This window comes from Pseudonaja textilis, chromosome 2, assembly GCF_049901715.1.
Source record: "Pseudonaja textilis isolate UNSWEBS1 chromosome 2, rPseTex1.2, whole genome shotgun sequence".
Classification (NCBI taxonomy): Eukaryota; Metazoa; Chordata; class Lepidosauria; order Squamata; family Elapidae; genus Pseudonaja; species Pseudonaja textilis.
This window is the reverse complement of record NC_141991.1, coordinates 96,462,843-96,485,734: the sequence shown is the minus strand read 5'-3', so window position 1 is coordinate 96,485,734 and position 22,892 is coordinate 96,462,843. Positions and strand designations below refer to the sequence as shown.

The 22,892-nt window shown below is 36.3% G+C and overlaps 1 protein-coding gene across 1 annotated transcript; it reads right to left on the bottom strand.

Annotated features, from left to right (window-relative positions):
• Positions 1 to 7,790: 7,790 nt before the first annotated feature.
• Positions 7,791 to 21,147, bottom strand: FBXW9 (F-box and WD repeat domain containing 9). The gene is made up of 11 exons (XM_026696292.2): positions 20,690 to 21,147; positions 19,574 to 20,005; positions 18,796 to 18,935; positions 17,399 to 17,527; positions 14,684 to 14,796; positions 13,250 to 13,341; positions 11,798 to 11,946; positions 10,005 to 10,118; positions 9,802 to 9,891; positions 8,743 to 8,808; positions 7,791 to 8,576 (listed from the first exon to the last, which is right to left on the bottom strand). Exons 2-11 carry the CDS (start codon positions 20,001 to 20,003, stop codon positions 8,502 to 8,504), a joined length of 1,398 nt encoding a protein of 465 aa, XP_026552077.1. The 5' UTR covers positions 20,004 to 20,005; positions 20,690 to 21,147; the 3' UTR covers positions 7,791 to 8,501.
• Between the last annotated feature and the right edge of the window lie 1,745 nt (positions 21,148 to 22,892).

The following is a 22,892-nucleotide window of genomic DNA, read 5'->3' as shown; positions in this document are numbered from 1 at the left end:
GGCAGTTATTTTGATATGTACATGCTAAAAGCATTCAAAAGAATACAAGATCGTTGAAGAGTTGAAGACAAGAGAGTAGAAGCAAAGATTCCAATGGTGGTGGTTTTAGTTTAGAACGGGAGCATCCAAACTTTGCAACTTTAAGTCCTGTAGACTTCAACTCCCAGAATTTCTCAGCCCATACAGCCATATCTGTTAGGATACGGCAGAAAATTGCTATTATTAGAAATTTATTTCAACCCTGAAATAGAAATTCTAGCACTGACAAAGTTATCTAGTTTGGGTAATGAAATGTCTGCAAGAAAATAGGTCAAAGAACACCAAGGACCCACTCATAGACATTCTTGTAATATTTTCTACTTCCAGTGTGAAAAATGGCTCAGATAAACTTGAATAGTACTTTGATTTATGGAAAAATAGCAGTCGTCATTCTACACAGATAGCAATGATTTTAGATTGTTGGTTAGCTAGAGTCCAGAGCATTAGGATTCCAGTACCAGTTCTGTCATTCTATGCTAAGTATTTTAAATTTTAAAATGAATTAAATGCTTGATCTGTTAGAGTATTGAGAGAAAGAGAAGCAATGCATTTGTTTTTCAGAAGACACTAGTTCAAAACCGTAGTTTTCTAATCAAGATATGTTCTTTCATCTGATAACCTATATGGTGTTTGAAACATCATAATACTATTTATCTTCTGCTGCTGTGCCAACATTTCCCCACTTAGGATTTTGATATCAGCAATCAGCTGATTGCAATTGAAGCTGCCAAGCATTATAACAGCTGTAGGCTGAGGATGTATCGCAGAATATGCAGGTAGTTACATATGTTCATAAGCCATCTAGGAATAAGGTTTGACAGAAACAATAGATTTTTTTTAATTCAAAGACCCACATGAAGGAAACACTGGCTATTGTAAGATATGGATTAAGAAGCAAGCAAAGACTTCATGGATAAAAATAGATGAGTTTATTTCCTAATGTTTGCTTGGTGTCAGCTTTGGAAGCCATATTCCATGCTGCCACATGCCAGAGAAAGTGGGAGGGGAGGGGATTCAATTGAGTAGCTCTAAGTAGACAAAATAAAATTCTTTTCTTAATTCAAGGTCATTGAGTATGGCTCAAGATGAAATAAGGATTACTTTTGGACAGATCGTGATTGGGCCATGTGATGTGATGTCGGCCAAGCGGGGATGGATTTGTAGTTTGGGGAATTGTGAGAAGCCCCAAAACTTTCAGCTTTGGGATTCCACAGATGTGCCAGTTGCTGTTCTAATAAAAGTACTTTTGAGATATGCTTGTCTCGGAGTTACTAATTGGAATGGGGTTTTGCTAGAATGCTGACATTTGGATTGATTGGCTCAAAATACTTCCTTTTGGGGAGAGAGAAAAATGCTGTTAAAGGCAGAACAGGATTTCAGGGGAAGATGGCACACTGAAGAAGTTTCAGCAAAAAAGTGGAACAGATGTTTGCAGTCATTTATAAGGAAATGATTAGTAGATCAGCTCCTATGATCCTATGATAAGAGAGATGTCTGATCACCCAAGTTGTTTCTCCTTATTGTTGCTCCTTACAAAGAGCCTGCAAGACAGCGGATTCTGAAGGAGGGGGAATTGGCGGATGTGGGAATTCACCATAAGTACTGTAGCTGCAAATTGAGAGGTTCAAAGACACTAAGTTGGTGCACTTCCCTTGCTAACTATCTTTGAAAATTACTCATTAACTGGTTCAAGGAAGTTAGATGTCTTCAAAGTGACAAAGCAATGTATGATTTTATATACCATACTTAGATCAGACTGAAGATGGCATAATTCAAGGTTTTCTGGTCTAGAGTTTCAAGTCTGGTGGCATAAGGTATTCTACAAGGAGTAGAGGAGTGGAGAACTCTTCTTGTGAAATATTTCTGGACTTTCTCAACTGTGCTAATATCAGATACATAATGGTGGTTTCAGACTGATGAGCTGTATTTGAGTATTCATCTAGCAAATGTTTTCTATGCTCTAGTTAGTAGCGTGATATCACCAGAGAAAAAGCTATGTAGGATTAGGTTAACAACTCTTAATGCCTTTTTGGTTATGTAGTTACAGTGGGCTGTAGCACTTAGATCATTAGAGATGAGTATTCCAAGGTCCTTTACAGAGCTTGGATCATCAACAAGGTCTTGACTATTCAGCTTGTATTTTATTTTCTGATATTTTTTTTTGCCAATATGTAAGACAGAGCATTTATTTGTTGAGATTTGAAGTTGCCATTTGATTGACCATTCTGATACATAGTCAAGATCTTTTTGAAGGGTAGCAGTATTGTCTGTGGTATTGAACAGCTTTACATCATCAGTGAAGAGAATGCAGTTGCTCTTAATATGATCACAGAGGTCATTTATGTAGAGTATGAAGGGAGTTGGTCCTAGAACACTGCCTTGGGGGACACCACTATTGACAGGTACAGAATTTGATAGGACACTCCCAATTTTGACCATTTGTTGTCTGTTTGACAGGAATGCTTGTATCCAGTTATGCAGCTGTCCAGAGATACCATAAGATTTTAGTTTTAGGAGTAGTTTGTCGTGTACCTCTGAATCAAAGGCTTTACAGAAGTCTATGTAGATTGTGTCTATTGTTTTGCCCTGACTAAGTTGTGTAGTCCATATGTTTTTGCAATGTAAGAGTTGCAGATTACAGGATAGTTTTTTTCTGAAACCAAATAGTTTATTAGAGAGTAGGTTGTTTGTCTCTAAGTGGAGGATAATGGATTGGTTAATAATTGATTCCATGACTTTACAGGTGACGCAGCATAAGGAGATTGGTCTGTAATTTTCAACTAGGATGGGGTCTCCCTTTTTGAAGATGGGGATGACTGTGGCTTGTGACCATAGATTAGGCAAAGAACTGGTCCTGAAAGATTTTTCAAAGATTATGCTTAGAGGTTTGGCTATGGCAGTGGATAGCTTTTTTAAGAAGTAGGCACATATTCAGTCCGGTCCAATAGATAGAGATGGTTTTAGATTGTGTAGTGCTTTTTCAACATTGTCTTCTGTAAAATTGATATGGATTAGATCATTGTTTTTTCTGTGGTTCAGCTAGGAAATACTGGGCATGATCCATTGCTGTTTACAAATACTGAGCCAAAGAATGTGCTAAAGATGTTGGCTTTAATGGTGTTGTTGTTGCAGTCTTTACCATTAGGTCCTATAAGGCAGGGGTCCTCAACTACCGGGCCCCGGACCGGGACCGGTCCGTGGAACATTTTCTACCGGGCCACCGGTTTGCTGGGCGCTGCCATCTTGTTTTGATGAGAAAGTGCTTCCAGTGAGCTTTTCCGGTTGGAAAGCGGCATTTGGGTCCTGAAGGAATCCTGGCGCCTTAGTTTCATCGAAGGGGGGGGAGGCTTCGAACAAAACTAAGGCGCGAGGATTCTTTCAGCACCCAAGGCAAGGCGAGCCGAGCGACCGTCCCGAAGCCGTCCTGAAGCTCATCAACAAAGGTACAAAGGAGGAGTTGAAGGTGGTGGGGAGAAGCGGGAGACGGCTGGCTGGCCAGTCGCTCGGGTCACCTTGCCATGCATACTGATGCCGGTACCGGGCCATGGATCATTTTGTGATGCCAGTACTGGGCCGTGGCACAAAAAAGGTTGGGGGCCACAATAAGGGGTGGGATGGACCTTGAGTCTTTTAGTTTGTTGTTTACAAAATTGTAAAAAGCGTGGGTGAAATTGGTGCGTAGAAGGTTTTCCTCTTGCTTAATGTGATAATTAGTGCATTCAGTCTTTATCTGGTGGCATAAATTTTTGTATTGGCTTTTTAAGTTGGCAACATGACCAGATTTGTTTTTCCACCAGAGTGATCTCTTTTTGGATTGAAGTTTCCTTATTGTTATAGGTAATCTGTTTTTTGTTTTGTTTTGTTTTGTTTTGGGAGTTGTTATTGGTACATATAGTTTGATGATTCTTTTGACTTCAAGTTAAAATATGTTGTAATGGTCTTCAACAGTATTGCATCCAGTGAATAGAGATTGCCAATCAAGGGATGAGAGATCGTTGTCTATAAGATCATAGTTGCCTTTTTTGAAGTTATAATTGGGGATTACATCATTGTGATGATTTTTGTGTGGGCATATGTTGAGACAAAAGTCAATCATATTGTGGTCACTGCTGGAAAAGGGTTCTTTAGTTTGTATTCCATAAATTAAATTCAAACTATTGCAGAAGATGAGATCGAGGCAGTTGTTAAGTCTAGTATTGTTGGTTACTAGTTGTTCCAATCCCAGATTTGTAATAGCATTGTAGAAGGTTGCATGTATGGGTTCGGTTGTACATTCGTTTATGGTCCAGTTAATATGAGGTAGATTGAAGTCACCAAGAAAGATAAAAGCATGTGGGCAGGATGTTGCCCATGTTAGTAGTGAATTTAGCTTGTTTACATGTTCAATGTCACAATGTCAGATGCTCTGTAACATAGTAAGAAACAAAATGTGATATTTAAGGATAGTTCACAGATGATGGTCTCAAGAAGAGCAAGCTCCTGGGTAACTTGGATGTTTTTTAAATGTAAAGACTTTTTATAGAAGATGGCAACACCACCTCCTCTACGAATTTCATGATCTGATCAGTAGACATGACAGTCTCTTACTGTGGTAATGGATTCAGGGAGAGATGCATTGAGCCATGTTTCACAGACAAATATGATGTCGAATTTAGCCATATTTAGTAAAAGGAGAAATTCAGGTATTTTATTCACAAGGCTTCTTGCATTGAGTAGCTTGCATTTAAGGCCAGCAGTAGTTGGAATTGAGGTAGTTAGGGGTGTGCGTGCGTGCCTAGTCTTGGGTGATGGTGGATTGGTTGAAGTAGGGTTGCAGTTGAAGGCTAAAGCTGAGGTGCAGGTTGTGTGACTTACTTTTGATATAGTCAGCACGGTAGTCAATGTACAGGTCCTTCTCTCCATTGTCTAGAAGTTTTTTGAGTTCTGTGCAGAGTACACAGGAGCGGGCATGTTGCTGTATGGTTAGGTCAGGGCGGGAACAGAGGTTCTTATGGTTGGTGTTGCTTTTGGAAAGTGAATTTATAGTATAAATGAATTGCATTGAGACTTTGAATCAATTATGTCAGCTATGTTGTATCTTTTGGGGAACAGGCTATCTCGGAAAGATGTTACAGAACTAGATATTTTAAATTTTTAAAACCTCACCTTTATTATTTTAACTCGATGGCGAATATGCCTAATACTCCTTCTATGTCTTTTCCCCCAAATAACCATCTGAGTCAGCCTGAGAGATAGTGACTGGCCAAAGTTACCCACCCTAATTTTTCAACAAATATATCTAGATATGCAACAAGCTCCACTTGGGAACAACATGAGTGAAACACTAAATAAAAATTTCCCATTAGATGTAAAGAGAAAAATTGTGAAGCTTTAAAAATTATGAAGGGGAAAAAATGGCAATCCTAGGGAGCAATTGAAATAATATTTTTTTTGGGGGGGGGGGCTGGATTTACAAGAGACTGCTTAAAAATATTGAAGAACTTTTTAGTAAGAGTCAAAATGGGTTAAAATGGGACATGCTGTCATTTTGGGTGTCTCTGTTTGTATGTACTGATGACTGGAACAATGTCATATATTGATTAGCTTATACAGTGTTTAAACCATTAACTTTATAGCCATTTTATGTATCCTAAATTTTTAACATTGAAACGCTTTGTATCTAATATGTGGATTTATTTTTTAAAGGAAAATATCTTTTTGTTATGTTAAATTCTAGTTATTTGTTTATATTAGGATGCTGGGAATACTTTATTTTGTTAATAGTTTAGAATTGAGATATGGAATGTTTATTTGAATGGATATAGTGCTATTTTGGGCTGGTTCTCTGAAATTGTTGGTATTTGGAATGGGAGAAATATTGGAGTTCGTCTTAAAAAATAAAAGGCCTCTTTTTATAATATTAAACTTTAGGCTTTGTTTATTGACACTAGATATTAAGATCTTTTTATGCCTTTTAAATTGGATTTTGCTTATAGCTAGGAGATGAGATATGGAAAGTTAACTTTTATATATATGTTAATATTTTAGAGCTCTGAACTTTTTTCTGATAATTGAATAAAGAGATGTTACTTATTTGATTTGCTTGGAGTGTTATGGGATGAAGAGGTTGATACTTGTTAATTAAGAGAAGGTGAAGAGATGATAAAACTTTATATTTATCATGATGATAGTGGAAAGTTTTTTTCTAAAAGGGAATCTTTTTAGTTTTTAGTTTTGCACTTTTATTTCTTCCTTTCCTTTCCTTTAAGCTCTTATTGTTCTTTTTTTAAAAAAATGATAAAATTATGGAAAAAGGCAGAACAATGACCAGGAAAAATAAGATTATGGCACCAAAGAAACAAGGATAAACATACCAAACATTCATTTTTTCTTCTTCCTGACAGATCTATTAATGAGAAAGAAGGACAGCAAGAGAAAGAGGGGTATGCTCACTAGGAATCATTACTTGCTTTATTTTTCTCTCAAATTCTGGTTAATATATTCTGTGGCTTACCAAGACTGTGTTTCTTCTCTCATATATATCCTATTTGTAATAAGAATAAGATATTCGTTGGAATAATTATACAAAGTTGGCGTCATGTAATACACCACACTAGACCTAATAATTCATTGAAGATTTTACCCAAAGGTTCTTGAGAATGTAGGATAAGCTTCTAGTCCTGTTTTAGACAATCAAACTTTTGAGTTATTTGATAAAAGCTCTGAATGAAAGATGACTGTGAGGTTTTTAAGATCCCTCATTCAAGGCAGTGATGGATTTTGTAATGGAATGTGCAGATGACCTTGAGGAAAGAGGCTGCCTAGGAAAAAAATTAGACAAGAATGGCTTAACGGGGTTGCTTTCTAGAGCAAAGTCTGGTCTTTATCTTATTTTTATTATTTGCTTCAATTTTTGTGCTGCCTGACTCCAAACTGTTATTATGCATATGAGGGGACGGGGAGTACCTATTATTACACATCAATTCTAGGTAGTTCTTATGGAAGGTGAGATTCAGATAGTGTGCTTTTCAATCTGTTTACTCAATAATATCTCCACCTTTGGCCTTATAAATAATACAGATCATGTCATATCTTATACCTATTACTGAAGGAATAAGCCTTTTGAATTGTTTTCTGACTATACATTCTAACACGGTTATCCACTACTGCTTCAAAAAATTAACGAACTGGAAATTAAGTTTTGGGTTTTGATGAAAAAAGTAAATACTGATGTGTCTTAAGATCCTGATAAGAAGCCAAAATGCTTCATTATGGAATTATATATTATTGTTTTGTTTTTATTTTTGTTACTCCAATTATTTCTGCTCATAGTAAGTAACATTTCTAATTCTCAGAGATAAACAAAAATAAGATGGAAGGGTTTTAGCTTTTCAGTTTGCTTTTGTTGGATAATTCAAAAGCAAGTTTAGGTACATACATTCAAATGCATTCAAATTTAACCAGTCTTTAGATTCTTCCTTATAAAATGATAAAGGACTGACAAATAAATAAATAAAACATAAATGATAATACAACAACTGACATTTTGTGTTGTATTCCAGTCTATATTCTGGATTTTCACATTATGCTAACACATGGTTTACTTTAATCATGATATACTGAATAAGCCTCAAGGCTAATTCAATAATGCTAGACAAACCATGCTTTATAAAATACTGTGATATGGTTCATATATAATATTAAAACAAAACCAACCAAACTGTATGGCTGAACACAAGATATGAACTATACGTCACTGAAGAAACAGTTCATCTTGTTCAAAACTTGTTTTTGTTATAATTTAATGACAAAATTGAGAAAATTGTTGTACAGTCAAAGTTTGCTATATAATCTTATTTTTAGTGGGTTCATCTTAATTCTAAACCAAATCCCTTAAAAAAAATCATGCTTTAAGACATGCTTTGCTTACCACAAGGGAGAAAAAAGGCAACATAAATCTTGATCTACCGTTATGGCAGAATATTTTAATTAAATGTAAACATTTACCAGGCCCGGCTATCTGGGTAGTCTCTCTAATCATCACCCTCCCCTCTACCCATAATTCACCCTTTCACGCTTAGACCTGTGCTTATTTACCTGGTAAGCCAATAAGTTCTTGGCCATCAAGCCATAGAGAAGATACTGCTCTGATATGTTGAATGGGACAGACTTCGAAGGGGCCAGATGATGGAAAGAGTACACACAAATCTGTGTTTCAGCCACACAAAGTGAAATGAGAGAGAGGGCCAGCAAGAAAGGATGAGGTTAAGGTTCAAGTGAATCAGATAGCCTCCATTCAAGCCTCTGCGTTACCCCTACTGGGGCAAGCAAGGCTGAGGTTTCAACGTTTGATTATTCAGTCCCAAAGAACGTATTAAACAACAACAACAACAACAATTCATCAGACACCAGAAATCTGGAACCTACAAGGAAGTACTTGATGATCCTGAACGTGAGAGCATGGATCACTATGTGGCTTATCATCAAATACTGAGTTTCCAAACCTCCAAGGATAAACCACCTGAGGCAGCTACTGCCATATTTCCTTTAGCACAGATCTGCAAACAAAACAAAACAAAATGCCGATGATAAGCAGAGCTAACTGCAATAAAATTCAATTTGACCCCAAACAATGATGACAATAGTGAATGGATCCCTCCCTTTCATAGCTGCAGCAGGCCTTTCCCAGAATATCTTTCAGCATCTCCAGCCTCTTGTCCTTACCCCATTTAGCACATAGCTGTGGGTCTGTGAGCAGATGACCTTTGGTGGATCTGTAGGAACATGGATCTGAAAGAAAAATCCAAGAGGATTAAGTCTAAAAATGATACGAGAATATAACAACATTTTTTTAAAAAAGCCTTATTTTACTTTGCTGTAAGTCCCAAAACATTTGTGCCAATGCAATTATTTGATATAAGCAACTCTCCAAAATAATGGTCTATGAATCTGATAAAGCCAGGCAGTATGCAGTGAAGGAGCTTAATCTGTACACAGTGATATGAAAACAACATTTGAAAATACTATGAGATAGCCTTTGCCATATTTCATCATCTTTTTCTGAAGCTACCCTAAAGTTGTTGAAATAATCAAATGTTTTGGTTTATAGCTACAACTTTATGGCAACTAGGGTCTCATTCCTGCTTTATTTTTCAGTCAAATATTTAAAAATAGTGGACAGAATTAATTTTGCTTTCACTGATCAAATCTACAGTGATGTGATTATTCTTTTGTTCTGTTTTGTTTTGCTCCTCAGTCACCACACTACCAGAACTACTTTTCCAGGCAACAAATAATTCAGTTATTCTTTAGATTCGATTTGATTTTTCAGTCCAAAGAGAAAACCCACCAAATATATAAAGCATGTTAAGGACCAATTGTTTAGAAATGCATATTTTGTAAGAAAATAGACATTTTTAAATATAATTCATACAACTTTTTGTACAGATTAAAAAATAAATAGAATTTACTTTTGATAAACCCATGTGAAACAGACATAGATTGGAAATCTATGAGCCATGGTGGAGCAGTATTGTGGGCTAATTCTGCATTCCACTGCCAGGAATTCAATCCTTGACCAGCTCTAGGTTGACTCAGCCTTCTATCCTTCTGAGGTTCATAAAATGAGAACCCAGATTGTTGGGGGCAATATGCTGACATTGTAAACCACTCAGAGACTTCTGTAAAGTATTATAAAGTGGTATATAAGTCTAAGTGATTTTGCTATTGGTAAATTAACTGTTTATTCCTAATAAAGTACTTAGATACCATCACAATTCTTACACGGAGTGTCTTGTCAGTGGAAGTTGTATACAGTGCACCCAATGAGTGTTGCACTCCAGTGATCTGAGAGCGATGACCTACATCAAAATACTGACAAAAGAAAAAGCAGTGAGACATCAAATGAAAGAGAATTGTTTTATGTGTGGAAATTAGAAAAGAACCATATTTCTCTGTCCCTCCATGATCTATCATCAGTACCATACCCGAATGTGCTGGAAATGCCCTCCATTGTTCTCAAAGACATACAGCATTCCATGATTGTCTCCAGCCCATAGTTGAGAACCCTGGTATGACATGGAAAATAGGTATGTGTCCAGCTGTGGGAAAAGATAAATATCACTGCCATAGGCACAGTTCTACATGACACCAGACGTAAGTATGAAATATCACAATTCCTATGGTCACGATGTTTATTATAAAACTTATATACAAAAGTAAGGTCTTGTATACATTTTGTCTCTGGTAAATATTAAATTCCATTATTCTTCCTTATTGTTATTAAAAATATGTGATGCATTTAATTCTATCCAATTTCTTATTATTTAGCTCCTATATTTCATCATCCTAATAATTTAATTCTTATCAGCAAAAATCCATTAAGTGTTACCAGCAATAAATACCTACTTTAAACTTGATCAAATAAACCAGCTATAGATTCCTTCCCCATACTTCTTAGTTTTTGGTTCCCTTCAAATAATGTCCTAGAATTTGATTTATTTTTTCATTTTTTTAATCCCATCTCAGAAAGTCCTTCAAGTCTTTAAAATATCTCTTTTGTACATATAGTAAAAAAAATATTATCCAAATCACTCTTCTGATTCAATATTTGTATGTCCCCTTTAAATATTAAGACAATCAGTTTCATTTTTATGTCCACTTTATTATCTTGTTCCATGTTATTCTTGTAATTTCTCATATTTAAATCCTCAATCAAATCAGTTTCAGTCTTATTCAGTATAGTTTGTTCTTCTTCTGTGACATAAATATAATCTTTCTATGGTATCAAACATTTTTAAAATTAAGACACAATTTGTGTCTATTGTTCAAAATGTCCTTCAAAATATACAATTAAATTATTTTGTTCCATTTTTTCTTAACAGGTCAAATTTAAATATACTTCTCCTTTAGCTGTAATACTTATTTTCTTTTAGTTTCCTCTAGTATCCAATCTTCAAAGTCTCATTATATCATTTTCCCCCAATGAACCCAAGCAAAAAGGATTTTTATAATTAGTTTTGAATTTTTATTCCGAATATCCCTGTTTTTTTAATATTCTAAACTCAACACTTTTTTGTTCCTTATTCAGAAAACCCAGAATTTTTCCCAAGTCCTTAAAATCACATTTATTTATTTTTTCCTCAAGGAGAATAAGATTCACTCAGTGAATACCATAAAAACTTGCTGTTAATATTTCCAAGCAGTAAAAATAATCCCAAATATGATTAAGAAATAAAACTCGGTAGAGTGTTTTGTACACAACAGGCTATGTTACAACTGTTGAGCTTAGATATCACTAAACTCCTAGCCATTTGACTCATAAGCCAATCATAAAACCTCAGTTCTTGTAGTCTCCATATGTGGACTGACAGTTCAGAGCGTGAATGGCAATCACATGATCTTTTCACCGTAAACACTATTCCCCTTCAGCAAGGATGTCTAACTTTACCATGATGCTTACTGGAAATCCATTCCATCTCCTACTTAATCTCATCTTCTACTTCCTTGTATTATTAGCTTTGCATTATCTATTATTTTACTAATATAATCTAGTTCCTTGACACTACCTTATTCTTATCAAACTTCCTGTATTCTTACTGTATTCCTGTACTCTAATACGTTTCTGACTTCTATCAGATCTGTTCAATTTAAAATCTAAGAGAAAATAGGAACATCTGTATGGAATAGTTAAAGGATTCAATTTTTCTTGGGTGATTTTTTTCTATATAACTGTTGGCTAGTTTTATCATGAAAAAGAGATTGAAGCTGAATAGCTCACCTGAAGCCTTTGAAGCACACTATTGGTCCTCCTGTCAAAACAGACCAGCGTTCGATCCTCACTGCCAGAGATAATGAAGTGTTCGTCAGCTGCAAGGGATAGGACTGCATTGGAGTGAAGCCTGCGGCTCATCACTGGGGCACAAGCAGCTGTGAGAGAGGGCCAAGAGATGCATCACAAGAGCCCAGTCACCTGCACAAGATAAATCTTATAAAATTGGTGGCTTGCTCAACTATAATCACATACAAATTCTTTCTCTACATTGAGGCTTGCCATTTAATTATCAAGATAACTGCAAGCAGGAGAGAAAGCAGAGCTTCCTTTAGGAATACTCTTGCCAGCTCCTCCCTGTCTCACCACTCCTAATGAATTTGGGTGTGTGTGTGTGTGTGTGTGTTCCTATTACATATAGAAAACTAGTATGTATTACTCATCATAACAATTTATACCCAAACAACCAGAGTGGGGAATTATAATTTTCTTGCACCAAACTTTCTGCTTGAGATGGCAGTCTTCAGAAATTAATTGTAGCTGTAGGGAGACAACGTACTCTGAGCTACCAATATGCCTTTTGATGCCAGTTAATTTCCTACCGCCCCAACCTAATTTAAATTTTTTAAAATAAAAATTATATTGATTTAAACATAAATACATGGGAAAGTGCTGCAATACCAATTATTTTCAAAAACATTGTACTTCTAGGCTTTGCATTGGCCATAGGGAAAATAAAAATGGGAGATGACTGCAACCATGTCCAGAAATGGACCTTCTTTTCTAAAAAAAAGATAAGTGTAAACTGAAGAAGTAGAAAGCATCTTTGGTGGCTAGTGAGAACGATGGGAATAAACTCAATAGTTTGCTCACTCATAACTGAGTGTTTTGTGATTGGTTCATAGACATTTTGTGAATGGGCAAGACTTCCACATGGTAGTAATTATTTGGGAGCATCTACAATTTGCCTATATCTGGCACAGAAGACATCTAAATGTCTAGATAGATGGAATAATCCTTTCTTTTCTGACTGTTCTTGGTCCATTGAGATAAGAAGATCCTGGCATATAGTAATCTAAGACTTACAACCATAATCAAGTTCAGAAGTTTGATGATGTTATTGAGGTTGTATGTCGAGTCACTATGTGATCAGACTCAATTTTATGATTGTTTTTGCATTGTTTTGTTAAGCAAGTCACTGCAATTATCAAGCAAACCACATAGTCATTAAGTGAAACACATGGTTATAAGTTTCATTCCAGCTTATCCTATGGGCACTTTTTGCTGAAAAATGGCTTAATCACATGACTGGGGGACCCTGCAACCAATCATAAATGCCAGCCAGTTACCAAGCACCTGAAATGCAATCATGCAACCTCTATGCCTTAACTGTGGTGACAATGATCGTTTGCAAGCAGGCATTTTAAGTCTTCAGAATGTAAAGAAACAACTAGTACTAACCTCGTGGATCATAGACTGACACTTTCTTGTCATATGTTCCTGTGACCAGAATGTCAGGCAAATAAGAAAGGCACAATACAGCTGCTTTCTCACTAGAATCCAAAAGGAAATGATCAGGTGATGTGTCAAGAAGCATATTTTATGGTCAGTAAATCCTTGTTCAGCCTTGGGTTTCCCATTATTTCTAGACTGACATGATTTACAACATAAATTACAGTAGCTAGTTCCCATTTTGCTACTTGCAGTGGCTGCCTATTTAGCGTCATCTACGACTGAACTTTGACTACAAATTAGAAGAGCCAATAGAGGGCTTATTTACATGCTGAATTATAAAGAATTTTAATTTCAATGAATTAATTGAACAAAGTAATTCATATAGTGATATAAGTATATATATATAAATATGAATATCATTAAATACAAACTTTTAACAGATAAGAATATCTTGGTTATTTTTGACATTTGCATAATGACTCCACTCAAATAGCATAAATTAATGCAGATGATGAAGCCTTCACAGAAATTAGTTTATTATATGAAACATCCAATATGCTAAGGTCTGATATATATGGAAGTGTATTCCAATGGTCCACAGAGTTCATTTTCATTAAATTTGCAACCTCCAGCTCTCTGGATCCAAAACCAGCATGTCAGTGTGGAAATTCTAGAAATACAAGCCTAGAAAAGGTTGCACTGTTCTTACAGCCATAATACATTTATGTAGAATAACCTCCTTCCCTGTGACAGGGTGGGCTATTATGTAAGTGAGTTGGAATTTTCTTTGTCGTCTTATACCTATCCAAGTTAAAGATTTTTTTTTCCTGAAATATCTCACAGCCAAATACAAGGGGATGGACCGGAAGACAGGGAGAAAAAAAAATCTAAATTTCCTAGAAGCACCTGCAAACTGCTATTTATGCATATCAGAGAAATAAGGTATAGAAGATCAAGATGAAAGATGTACAATATTTACATTATAGTAAACCTAAACTCAAATAAATAACATTTTAGTTGATATTTTGGCTCTATGTAGGTCTGCATCAGTTCCTGTCCTTATTCACCCTCCAATGCTCCTTCGCAACCCTTTGTCTAATCTTTTTTGGTTTTTCCTTTTTATGGTGATACAATATTGATTGTACATTAATCTAGTCTTTTTAAATAAATACTTGGAAAATACTACAAGAAAAAAATTAGATGAAATTATTGTGACATTTAATATAACTCAGGACTGGATTCTTGTACTATTTTAGGCCTTTTATCATGATTTGATTTTAGGAAGTAGGATGTTAAATCTCTCTGGGGCCCCGATTAAGGACTGAAGCCAATATCTTAATTCTCTGGTCATTATTAATACTGTTTCTTTGAATCTAGTTTTCCTTTTGCCATTTACTCTTCCAAATAAATATAGCATAAGGGGATAAACAGCAACAGTACCTGATTTCTCCAAATTGTTTTCCGTCAGCAGCTATATCCCATAACTTCACTGTGCTGTCCCAGGAGCCTGAACATACACGGTTATCATGTGAAGCCAGAGACCAAACCCACCCCTAGATGGTGGGGGGGGGGTTGGAAAAAAAAGGGGGGGGAGCAGGGACAAAAATATATATGACAGCTCCAGCTAATCTTTTCAATGATTATACATTGTAATAAAACTACAGCAAATGCTTTTGTTCTCTGAAGACAACCAATCTTCTGTTATATATGAAATAAGTTACAACAGCTTAATAAATATGCATCATTGTATATTTCTAATAAAATCTATATCATTTTAGAATAGAAATTCAGTTTCAATTTGGTATCACAATTTTTTGATCTACAGTGGATATAGAAAGTCTACAGGCTTGTTAAAATGCTAGGTTTTTCAAGTGTAAAAAAAATGAAACCAAGATAAATTGCTTCAGTATTCTTAAGCCGTACAATTCAATTGAAAAACTGAAAACCTTTTTGGGGGAAGGGGGGAATTACAAAAAAAGACTAGAGAAAAGTGGCTTCACAAATGTTCACACCCTCTTATAAGTAGGAATGTAGTTGTGCTCAAAATTAACCAATGACATTCAAACTTATATAAAATAGTATTCAATGCACACCTGCCATTAATTAAAGTGATCCTGATCAGGCCTATATAAAGTTCAGCTGTTCTAGTAGGATTTTTCTGATATTTACTCTATTGCCTCTTACAGCAAAAATCATGGTTCACAAAGAGTTTACAAAGCATCAAAGGTACCTGTTGGAGTTATTAGTCAGAAGATGGACACTAAAAAATTTCCAGTGCATATACCATGGAGCACAGTGAGACAGTCATTAACAAGTGGAGAAAATATGGCACAATGTGACATTATCAAGAACTGGTTGTGCTTCCCAAAATTAATGAAAAAACAAGAAGAAAACTGATCCAAGAAACTGCCAAGAGGCCTATAGCAACATTAAAGGGGCCGCAGAAATATTTGACACGTTCTGGTTTTATACTACACGTGGGAACAATCTCCCATATTCTTATGTCTGGGGTACGGGGTAGGGTGGCAAGGTGGAAGTCTTTTCTTAGGAAGAAAAACATCAAAGCCTTTTGCAAAAATCTACATCAAGACTGACAAAAGCGTGTGGAAAAATGTATTATGGTCTGATGCGACCAATGATGAACATTTTAGCCATGATTTCTAGAAGTATGTTTTGCGCAGAAACAACACTGTGCACCATCAAAAGTTACACCATGTCCACAGTGAAGCATTATATTTTTGGGCTGCTTTTCTATAAATGGAACTTGGGCTTTATTCAAGGTGGAGAAAATTATGAAATGTTCCAAATATGAGTCAATTTTGGCACAAAATCTCTGCTAAAATCCTGAAGATAGAGGAATTTCTCCTTTTAACATGACAATGACCCAAAGCATAGCTCCAGTCCAAATCAACAAAATAATGGCTTCACTAGAAGGTCAAATAAAAGATTGAATGTTGTCAGAAGGTGCTTCAACAAAGTATTAGTTTAAGGGTGTGCATCTTTATGCAAATACATTATTGTAAGTTTTTTATTCCCCCCAAAAAAAAAAAAAGATTTCAATTTGTTTTTCAATTGAATTGTACAGCTTATAAGCTAAAGGTGGAAAGGATTCTGAAGTGATTTATCTTGGTCTTATTTTTTTACATCTCAAAAGCCTGGCATTTTAACAGGGGTGCATGGACCGTTCTATATCCACTGCAGAAGATATTGCACTGAGGCATCACCAGAGTAAAGTGATGAAGCATTCCATTCCTTTTTACTGGGAATGGTCACTCTCTGCTCAAGATTAGAGAAGACTGAAAGGTCTTCTAAATGCCATCTGTTTTCTGGAAGCAAGAGGCCATATGTCTGCCAGATAGCAAATATATCACATATATACCTACTTTGCTTTATAACAAGCCGTAAAAAAGAATTGGCCATTTTATTTTATTTTTTACAGTAAACAACAAAGAAGCTACCAGGGAAGATTGTAAAAGGGAAAGGTTTAATATTCAACAGAGAGAAACAGTGATGTACTGCTATTAATTAGAACATTCCCAAATCATGAGAAATGTCATACACTTATAGGTAGTCCTTGATTTATGACCAGTCAATTAACAATTGTTTGAATTTATGATGGGTCCCCCAGAACATAGTTACAACCTGGTTCTGAAATTCTGATGTCTGCTCCCCCAATGTGACCATATTTTGAGCGCTCAACAACCGGCCCATATTTACAGTCATTTGCAACACCCTTTAGGCACATAGTCATGAATTACAATTTTGCAGGAAACCAGCGTTTACCTCTCGTTTCTGACAAAACTGCCCCATAGCAAACAATGGGGTTGCACAATGACCACAGTGTTCCTTTACGATGACTGCATTTGCTTAATGACTGCTGCAAAACAGGTCATAAAACTGGTACTGGTCATATGGTGACCTGCTCTATGACTATCATTACTTATGACTACAATGGAAGGCTCAATTACAATATTAACTCAAGGACTACATCTCATGCACACAGAAACTCATTGCACTTTATTTTCCAGCTTAAACAATGGAAAGGGGCTATCAATGGAATGGGGCTATCAGATGGGAGTTGATAATACAGACTTTCTGTAATAATGCTTAATATTTATGTTTAATATATTGATCTGCTTCAGAATCTCCAGTTACCTTGTGTGTTCCACTGCGCTCTGTCCCCAGTGCTTTCACTAGAACTTTTTCTGGTGCTTTGCCCAGCTGCTTTAGATCCCACAAGTTGACATTTCGGTCTCGAGAGCCAGAAATGCACAACTCCCCACCCTGGATAACAAAAATAAATGCTAATCAAATTATATCAGTTAGTGTTCCTCATATTTCAGAATAGTATCACAAAGACAGTGAGCAGACATCCAACGTTTTTTCAGTACAACACCCCCACCCCTTATGTATAGTCTCTGTCACTCATACCCTGATCACTTCCCTGGTGGATTCCTGTAACATGCTCTACATAGGCCTGCCCTTAAAGAGCATTCAGAAGCTACAGCTAATGCAAATATGGCAATATTTGATGTGTATGCTGCCCAGAGTCCCTCTGTGAAGGAAATGGGTGATTTCTAAATTTGAAAAATAAATAAAATATGTGCATCCAAGATTGATGTGCATTATACCTCTGTTCTCTGAGCTGTGTTGGTTGCTAATTTGTTTCAAGGTGATCTACAAATCCTTATAAGGCATGAGGCTTGGTTGCTGTGAAGGACTGCCTTCCCGATTGCCTTTACCCATTCCATCAGATCCAGCAGAAATGATGTATTGTGGGTCCCATGCATGAAGCAGTTCTATCTAACAGGATCCAAGAGGAGGAGAGCCTTTAATGCTGTATCATCCACTGTCTGGAAAATTATGTCCCCTTAGGTCAGGTTGTGTCCAATCTTGGCCTTTAGAAAATCCTTCAAGTCCCCAGTGGATGTGGGGAGCCTGCAAGATGGCTGCATTGCTTATGGGCGTTGGTTGATATTCTCCTGCATTTTTATTTTTGTAATCTATTGTTTTAATTTATGTAAGTTAATTTTTCTGTTGTTTTTACATGTAAGCCACAAGTACTCCTACAAGTAAGATAGGCGGCTATATAAATGGAAATAAATAAACAAGCATAAAACTGAAAGCCCATTATAAAGACAATATGAGAATGGTTTGACAAATACAGTATTTTAGCAGTAATTAATCAAGAATAAGGATAATGGAAAGCAATCAATCAATGAGTACTTTTTAAATTAAATGATAGACAAATGGGGGTTGATATTTTTAATAGGAAGTGGCCACAGTTAATCTTCTACTCAGCATTTAGGTCTAAAGAATCATTTCATATAAAATGCTAACAAATACACAACTAGCTCCTACTATGAGATACTTATGCTTATAATGGAGCATAACATCGAGGAAACTATTTGGCCAGATGAATTTTGTTAGTTATTTCTCAAAAATGAAAATGCAGAACATTTTTCAACATGCTCCTTTTAACTAAACTTTGGATGTTGAAGAATGTCCTTTAACTGCATCATTAAAAACAGCAAAGAGAGACAGATTTTTACCTGAAGGAGCAATACAGAATCAACAGAAGCAAAGTGCCCTTCAGTAAGGGAAAAATACTCTGTGTTTTTGCCACTATCTGCCCATTGTTGGAGGTGTTCTTCTAGTTCAATGCAAGCTGTTGGCCAATTAAAATCATTACCTGCCAAAAAATAAAAAAACAGAGGTTTTTTTGGTTTTTTTGTAAAAAAAAATTAAGCAATATAGAGAAGTTTATGTGCCTTATTTATATAGTGGTTTTGCATATAAGTGTTAACATGTTTACAGAATTTAAACACAAAAAAAGGATAGATACTAAAACACAGAAGTTTTACATAATGTAGCCTGAATTGCAACACTGTAAAAATAACTTATGACAAATTCTAATATTGTAATGGGAACTAACACGTTAAAGATGTTATCTTTAAATGGAAAAGGACTTGGTACTATCAGTTGAGAGACAATATTACTGAGCTTACCTGCAACATTCCAAAAATGAAAGAGAAGCAGGCTAGGAAATATTTATTGTTGTTCTACTCAGAATTCTTACAGCAATATTTACAAATTAGAGCATTTGAAAAGTAGCTCAAGAGTGAAATTTCTACTCATTCTTAGTGATAACCCTCTCACTTTTTAGACAAAAAGGAAAACTCCTTTTAGCATCTTTCTTCCTCCTAACATCCTCGACATTTAAAACACCAGTTCCACCTTCTCTTAAAATCAAAAGTTAATGATGCGAGAATCTGCTTGTGAAAAAGCTAAAATACAGGTCACCAACAGCTAGAAAGAAAACCCACCTACCTTCTACAACTGGATAGCAATTGCCAATTCTTTTTAAAAGTCGAATTCTCCAAGTGACTTCATCTTGAACAATGTCCCTCAGTGTCTTGCAGACTAAAGGAAGGACATGCAAAACAAACCTGGCTTGCAGGTAGGAACAGATTTCTAAAATCAACTCTAGAGGAAGAGATAACAGCCCTGAAACAGTTTCTTCAACAATAGATTTTTTCAGTTCTAGAGGTGATTTGAGGTCTGATGTTCGGACTCTACCACCACCTATTGAGAGAGACTCTGGAGGCAGACACTGGGTTGCTTGCCTGGACTGATTTGAAGTTCCAAGAACACGCTCCACATATTCCAGGGCTTGGGTATCTGGATCTATTTTGCTCTCTGTGTCAGAGTCAATGTCAGAGCCTTGCTGTTCAACAGAAGAACCTGGGACAGTTTCCATTGCTGCAGGAAGGCAAGAAGCAAACAATTCAGATAAGGAATGATAAAAACCAAAGTTATACCTTATTTTATTAGAAATAGATATTTCAACTAATAATGCAAGTTTTATGAGGCAAAAAGGAATTTTTGAGAGCATAAATTATAGGACCACTTAAGCCTGACAATTTTAAAATAATGCTCAAGGTACAAGATGTAAAAAGAAATTATCTACTGGACATTCAAAAACATTCCTAGATAATTAAGAAGAAGATGACTTCTGAATGATAAATGAAGAAATAATCTTATTTGGTCTTATCTCTTTTCAAACAATAAGGTTCATAGGAAGAGAAAAGAATAAGATTACAAAAATTGCTGGCATTCTGACTTCCAAACTTTCATCTGAAAATGAGAGTGGACTCCACACAAATAAAACTGCTGCATGATCCAATCATACAACGCTATGGTTCCCAGCTACATCAGGAATGTTCGGTTCATGCACATCCTATGGGCAAAGCATAGTTCAGGAGGAGAAAAATGTCTGTTCTGAAATGGCTGTCATTTTTCCTAATGAAATAAACCCTGGAACAGATTCCGCAAAGATATCTTATTTCCTTTGACATCATAGAGAGCCAGAGTCCAGATCTCGCAAAAGCAACTACTTCTCTAACACTTATTATCACAATTTTAGCAGTTTTTTTAGAACCGAACCTCCTTATCTTGCTCTTCCCCGCGCGCACAGCCCAGAGCCGATTCGAAAAAAGGGCTGCTCTTCTGCCGCCCTCCGCCTTTCGCTTCCTTCCTCCACGCACGCTTATCATGGACCTCTCCGGGAAGTGCAGCAAGTGAAAAATCCAGCTCTTGTTGCCGAAGACAACTCCCCCGTTCAGGCAGATAGCAGGGCAAACGAAGAGCGGTCACGCCCGCCTTAGCGCCGTTAGAAGAGCTCCGTTCTGCAGGTGCGGAGCTCCACACAGATTAACCCCAACGCCGAGTCCTGTTTCCTGGCCCCAGCAGTGAGCCAGGATCCTAATCCTCACGGCAACCTGCCTCAACCACTTTCGTCGGAAGGGAAGAACCGGCACAGTCGATTTAAGACAGCTTCGTCTTGACAAGACCGCGCCCGCCTTCGCGCGTCTCGTCTCCAAGGAGCAACAGCTTCCGGCGCCATTTGATGACGCAAGGCAACCTTTTAGGAGTTGCTTCCACAAGTCCCCGATTTTCTGGGTTCTAAGTACGGAGCGTGCGCACGAGAACGTCTACTCAAGTAGTAGCTTTTAAACAATGGTTCCACGGGTGGCAGCTGAATTTTGGCAGCCTCAACCATACTCTTCCCGAAATCCGGCTGTTTATTATCTGGCTTATGACATGTTTTGAAAACATTCTTTTACATTTGCTATTAGCAAAACGGGCTGCTGTTTTAACATCTCGACGAGGACTAAGACAATTGAGGAATTTAGCAGGAGAGGATTGCATTGTAAGATTTTCAGAATATATGTACGAACAAATAAATATATGGTTATGTGCATATTCAAGTATGTAGTATAAAAGTAAATTGTGCAAATGCAAGCATAAAATATACAATCATTTTACTTTTGTTTAAATATAACTGAAATGTTTTTGGTAACTAAACATTATACAAGCATGACTACCATCTAGTTTAAAGGCGCTCCAGGACAACCTTGTCTAGAAAGATAAAATAGTAAATTCCTGTAGTTGACTTTGTGTAGTAACAAATCTATAATATAGATGAAATGCATCTTACCAGAAAATTGGCTAGTGGCTAAAGTTCTGATGTATATATTGCATCAGCCAATGATCTAAATGCTAATGATCTAAGTGCTAGAGCCCACGGTAACTACATAGCCAAAAAAGCATTGAGTTGTTAACCTAATCCTATGTAGCTTTTTCTCTGGTAGTATCACTAACTACTAACTAGAGCATACAAAACCTTTGCTAGACCAATACTTGAATACAGCTCTTCAGTCTGGAACCCGCATTACGTGTCTGATATTAACACAGCTGAGAAAGTCCAGAAATATTTCACAAGAGTTCTCCACTCCTCTACTCGTTGTAGAATACCTGATGCCACCAGACTTGAAATTCTAGACCTAGAAAATCTAGAGCTATGCCGCCTTCGGTCCAATCTAAGTATAGTACATAAAATTATATATTGCAATGTCCTGCCTGTCAATGAATACTTGTTTCAACCATAACAATACAAGAGCAAACAATAGATACAAACTCAAGGTAAACTGCACCAAACTTGATTGCAGGAAATACGACTTCAGCAACAGAGTGCTCAATGTCTGGAATACTCTACCTGACTCTGGTTTCTTCCCCAAACCCCAAAAACTTTAACCTTAGACTGTCTACTATTGACCCCACCCCTTTCCTAAGAGGTCTGTAGGGGGCATGCATAAGCGCATCAACATGCCTGCCGTCCCTGTCCTATTGTTTCTTTTTATTTTTCTTATATGTATCCATTTCATGTATTCATAATTATGTTTATACTTATACCTATTATCTTGCAAGCGATTGACAAATCAAATAAATAAATAAGTACATTTAATACCTCAAGTCCAAATAACAGGAAAGTTGTTACAGCTGTCTCTAAGGATACAGCACAAGAAATTGTTGTTGTGACCTCTAACTTTCCTCTTTTCTGAAAGCCTGAGAATTTGCATAAATCTAGTTATCTTCTGAGTTCATTGCAAAATAATGGTTATCAAAGGGCTCCAGCAGCTTCACTAGCACATACATCTATATTAGAAAGGAAATAATCTTGGGTTTGTGTATAGTTTAGAATTCTAATTCCACATTACTCAAGTGCATCTTTTCAAAAAATGTTTCATTTTACCAACTATATTATGATAACCTGAAAAGGCAAATCTTTTTACCAACAAACTGAAGT

Excerpts from the sequence above, each read along its gene's own strand:
- FBXW9 (XM_026696292.2), bottom strand. The coding sequence starts at position 20,003 with ATGGAAACTGTCCCAGGTTCTTCTGTTGAACAGCAAGGCTCTGACATT. Across the intron at positions 18,936-19,573 it reads TTGCTATCCAGTTGTAGAAG|GTAATGATTTTAATTGGCCA; the intron begins GTAGGTGGGTTT and ends ATTTTTTGGCAG. Across the intron at positions 10,119-11,797 it reads GTGTGCTTCAAAGGCTTCAG|CTGGACACATACCTATTTTC; the intron begins GTGAGCTATTCA and ends CTTTTCCCACAG.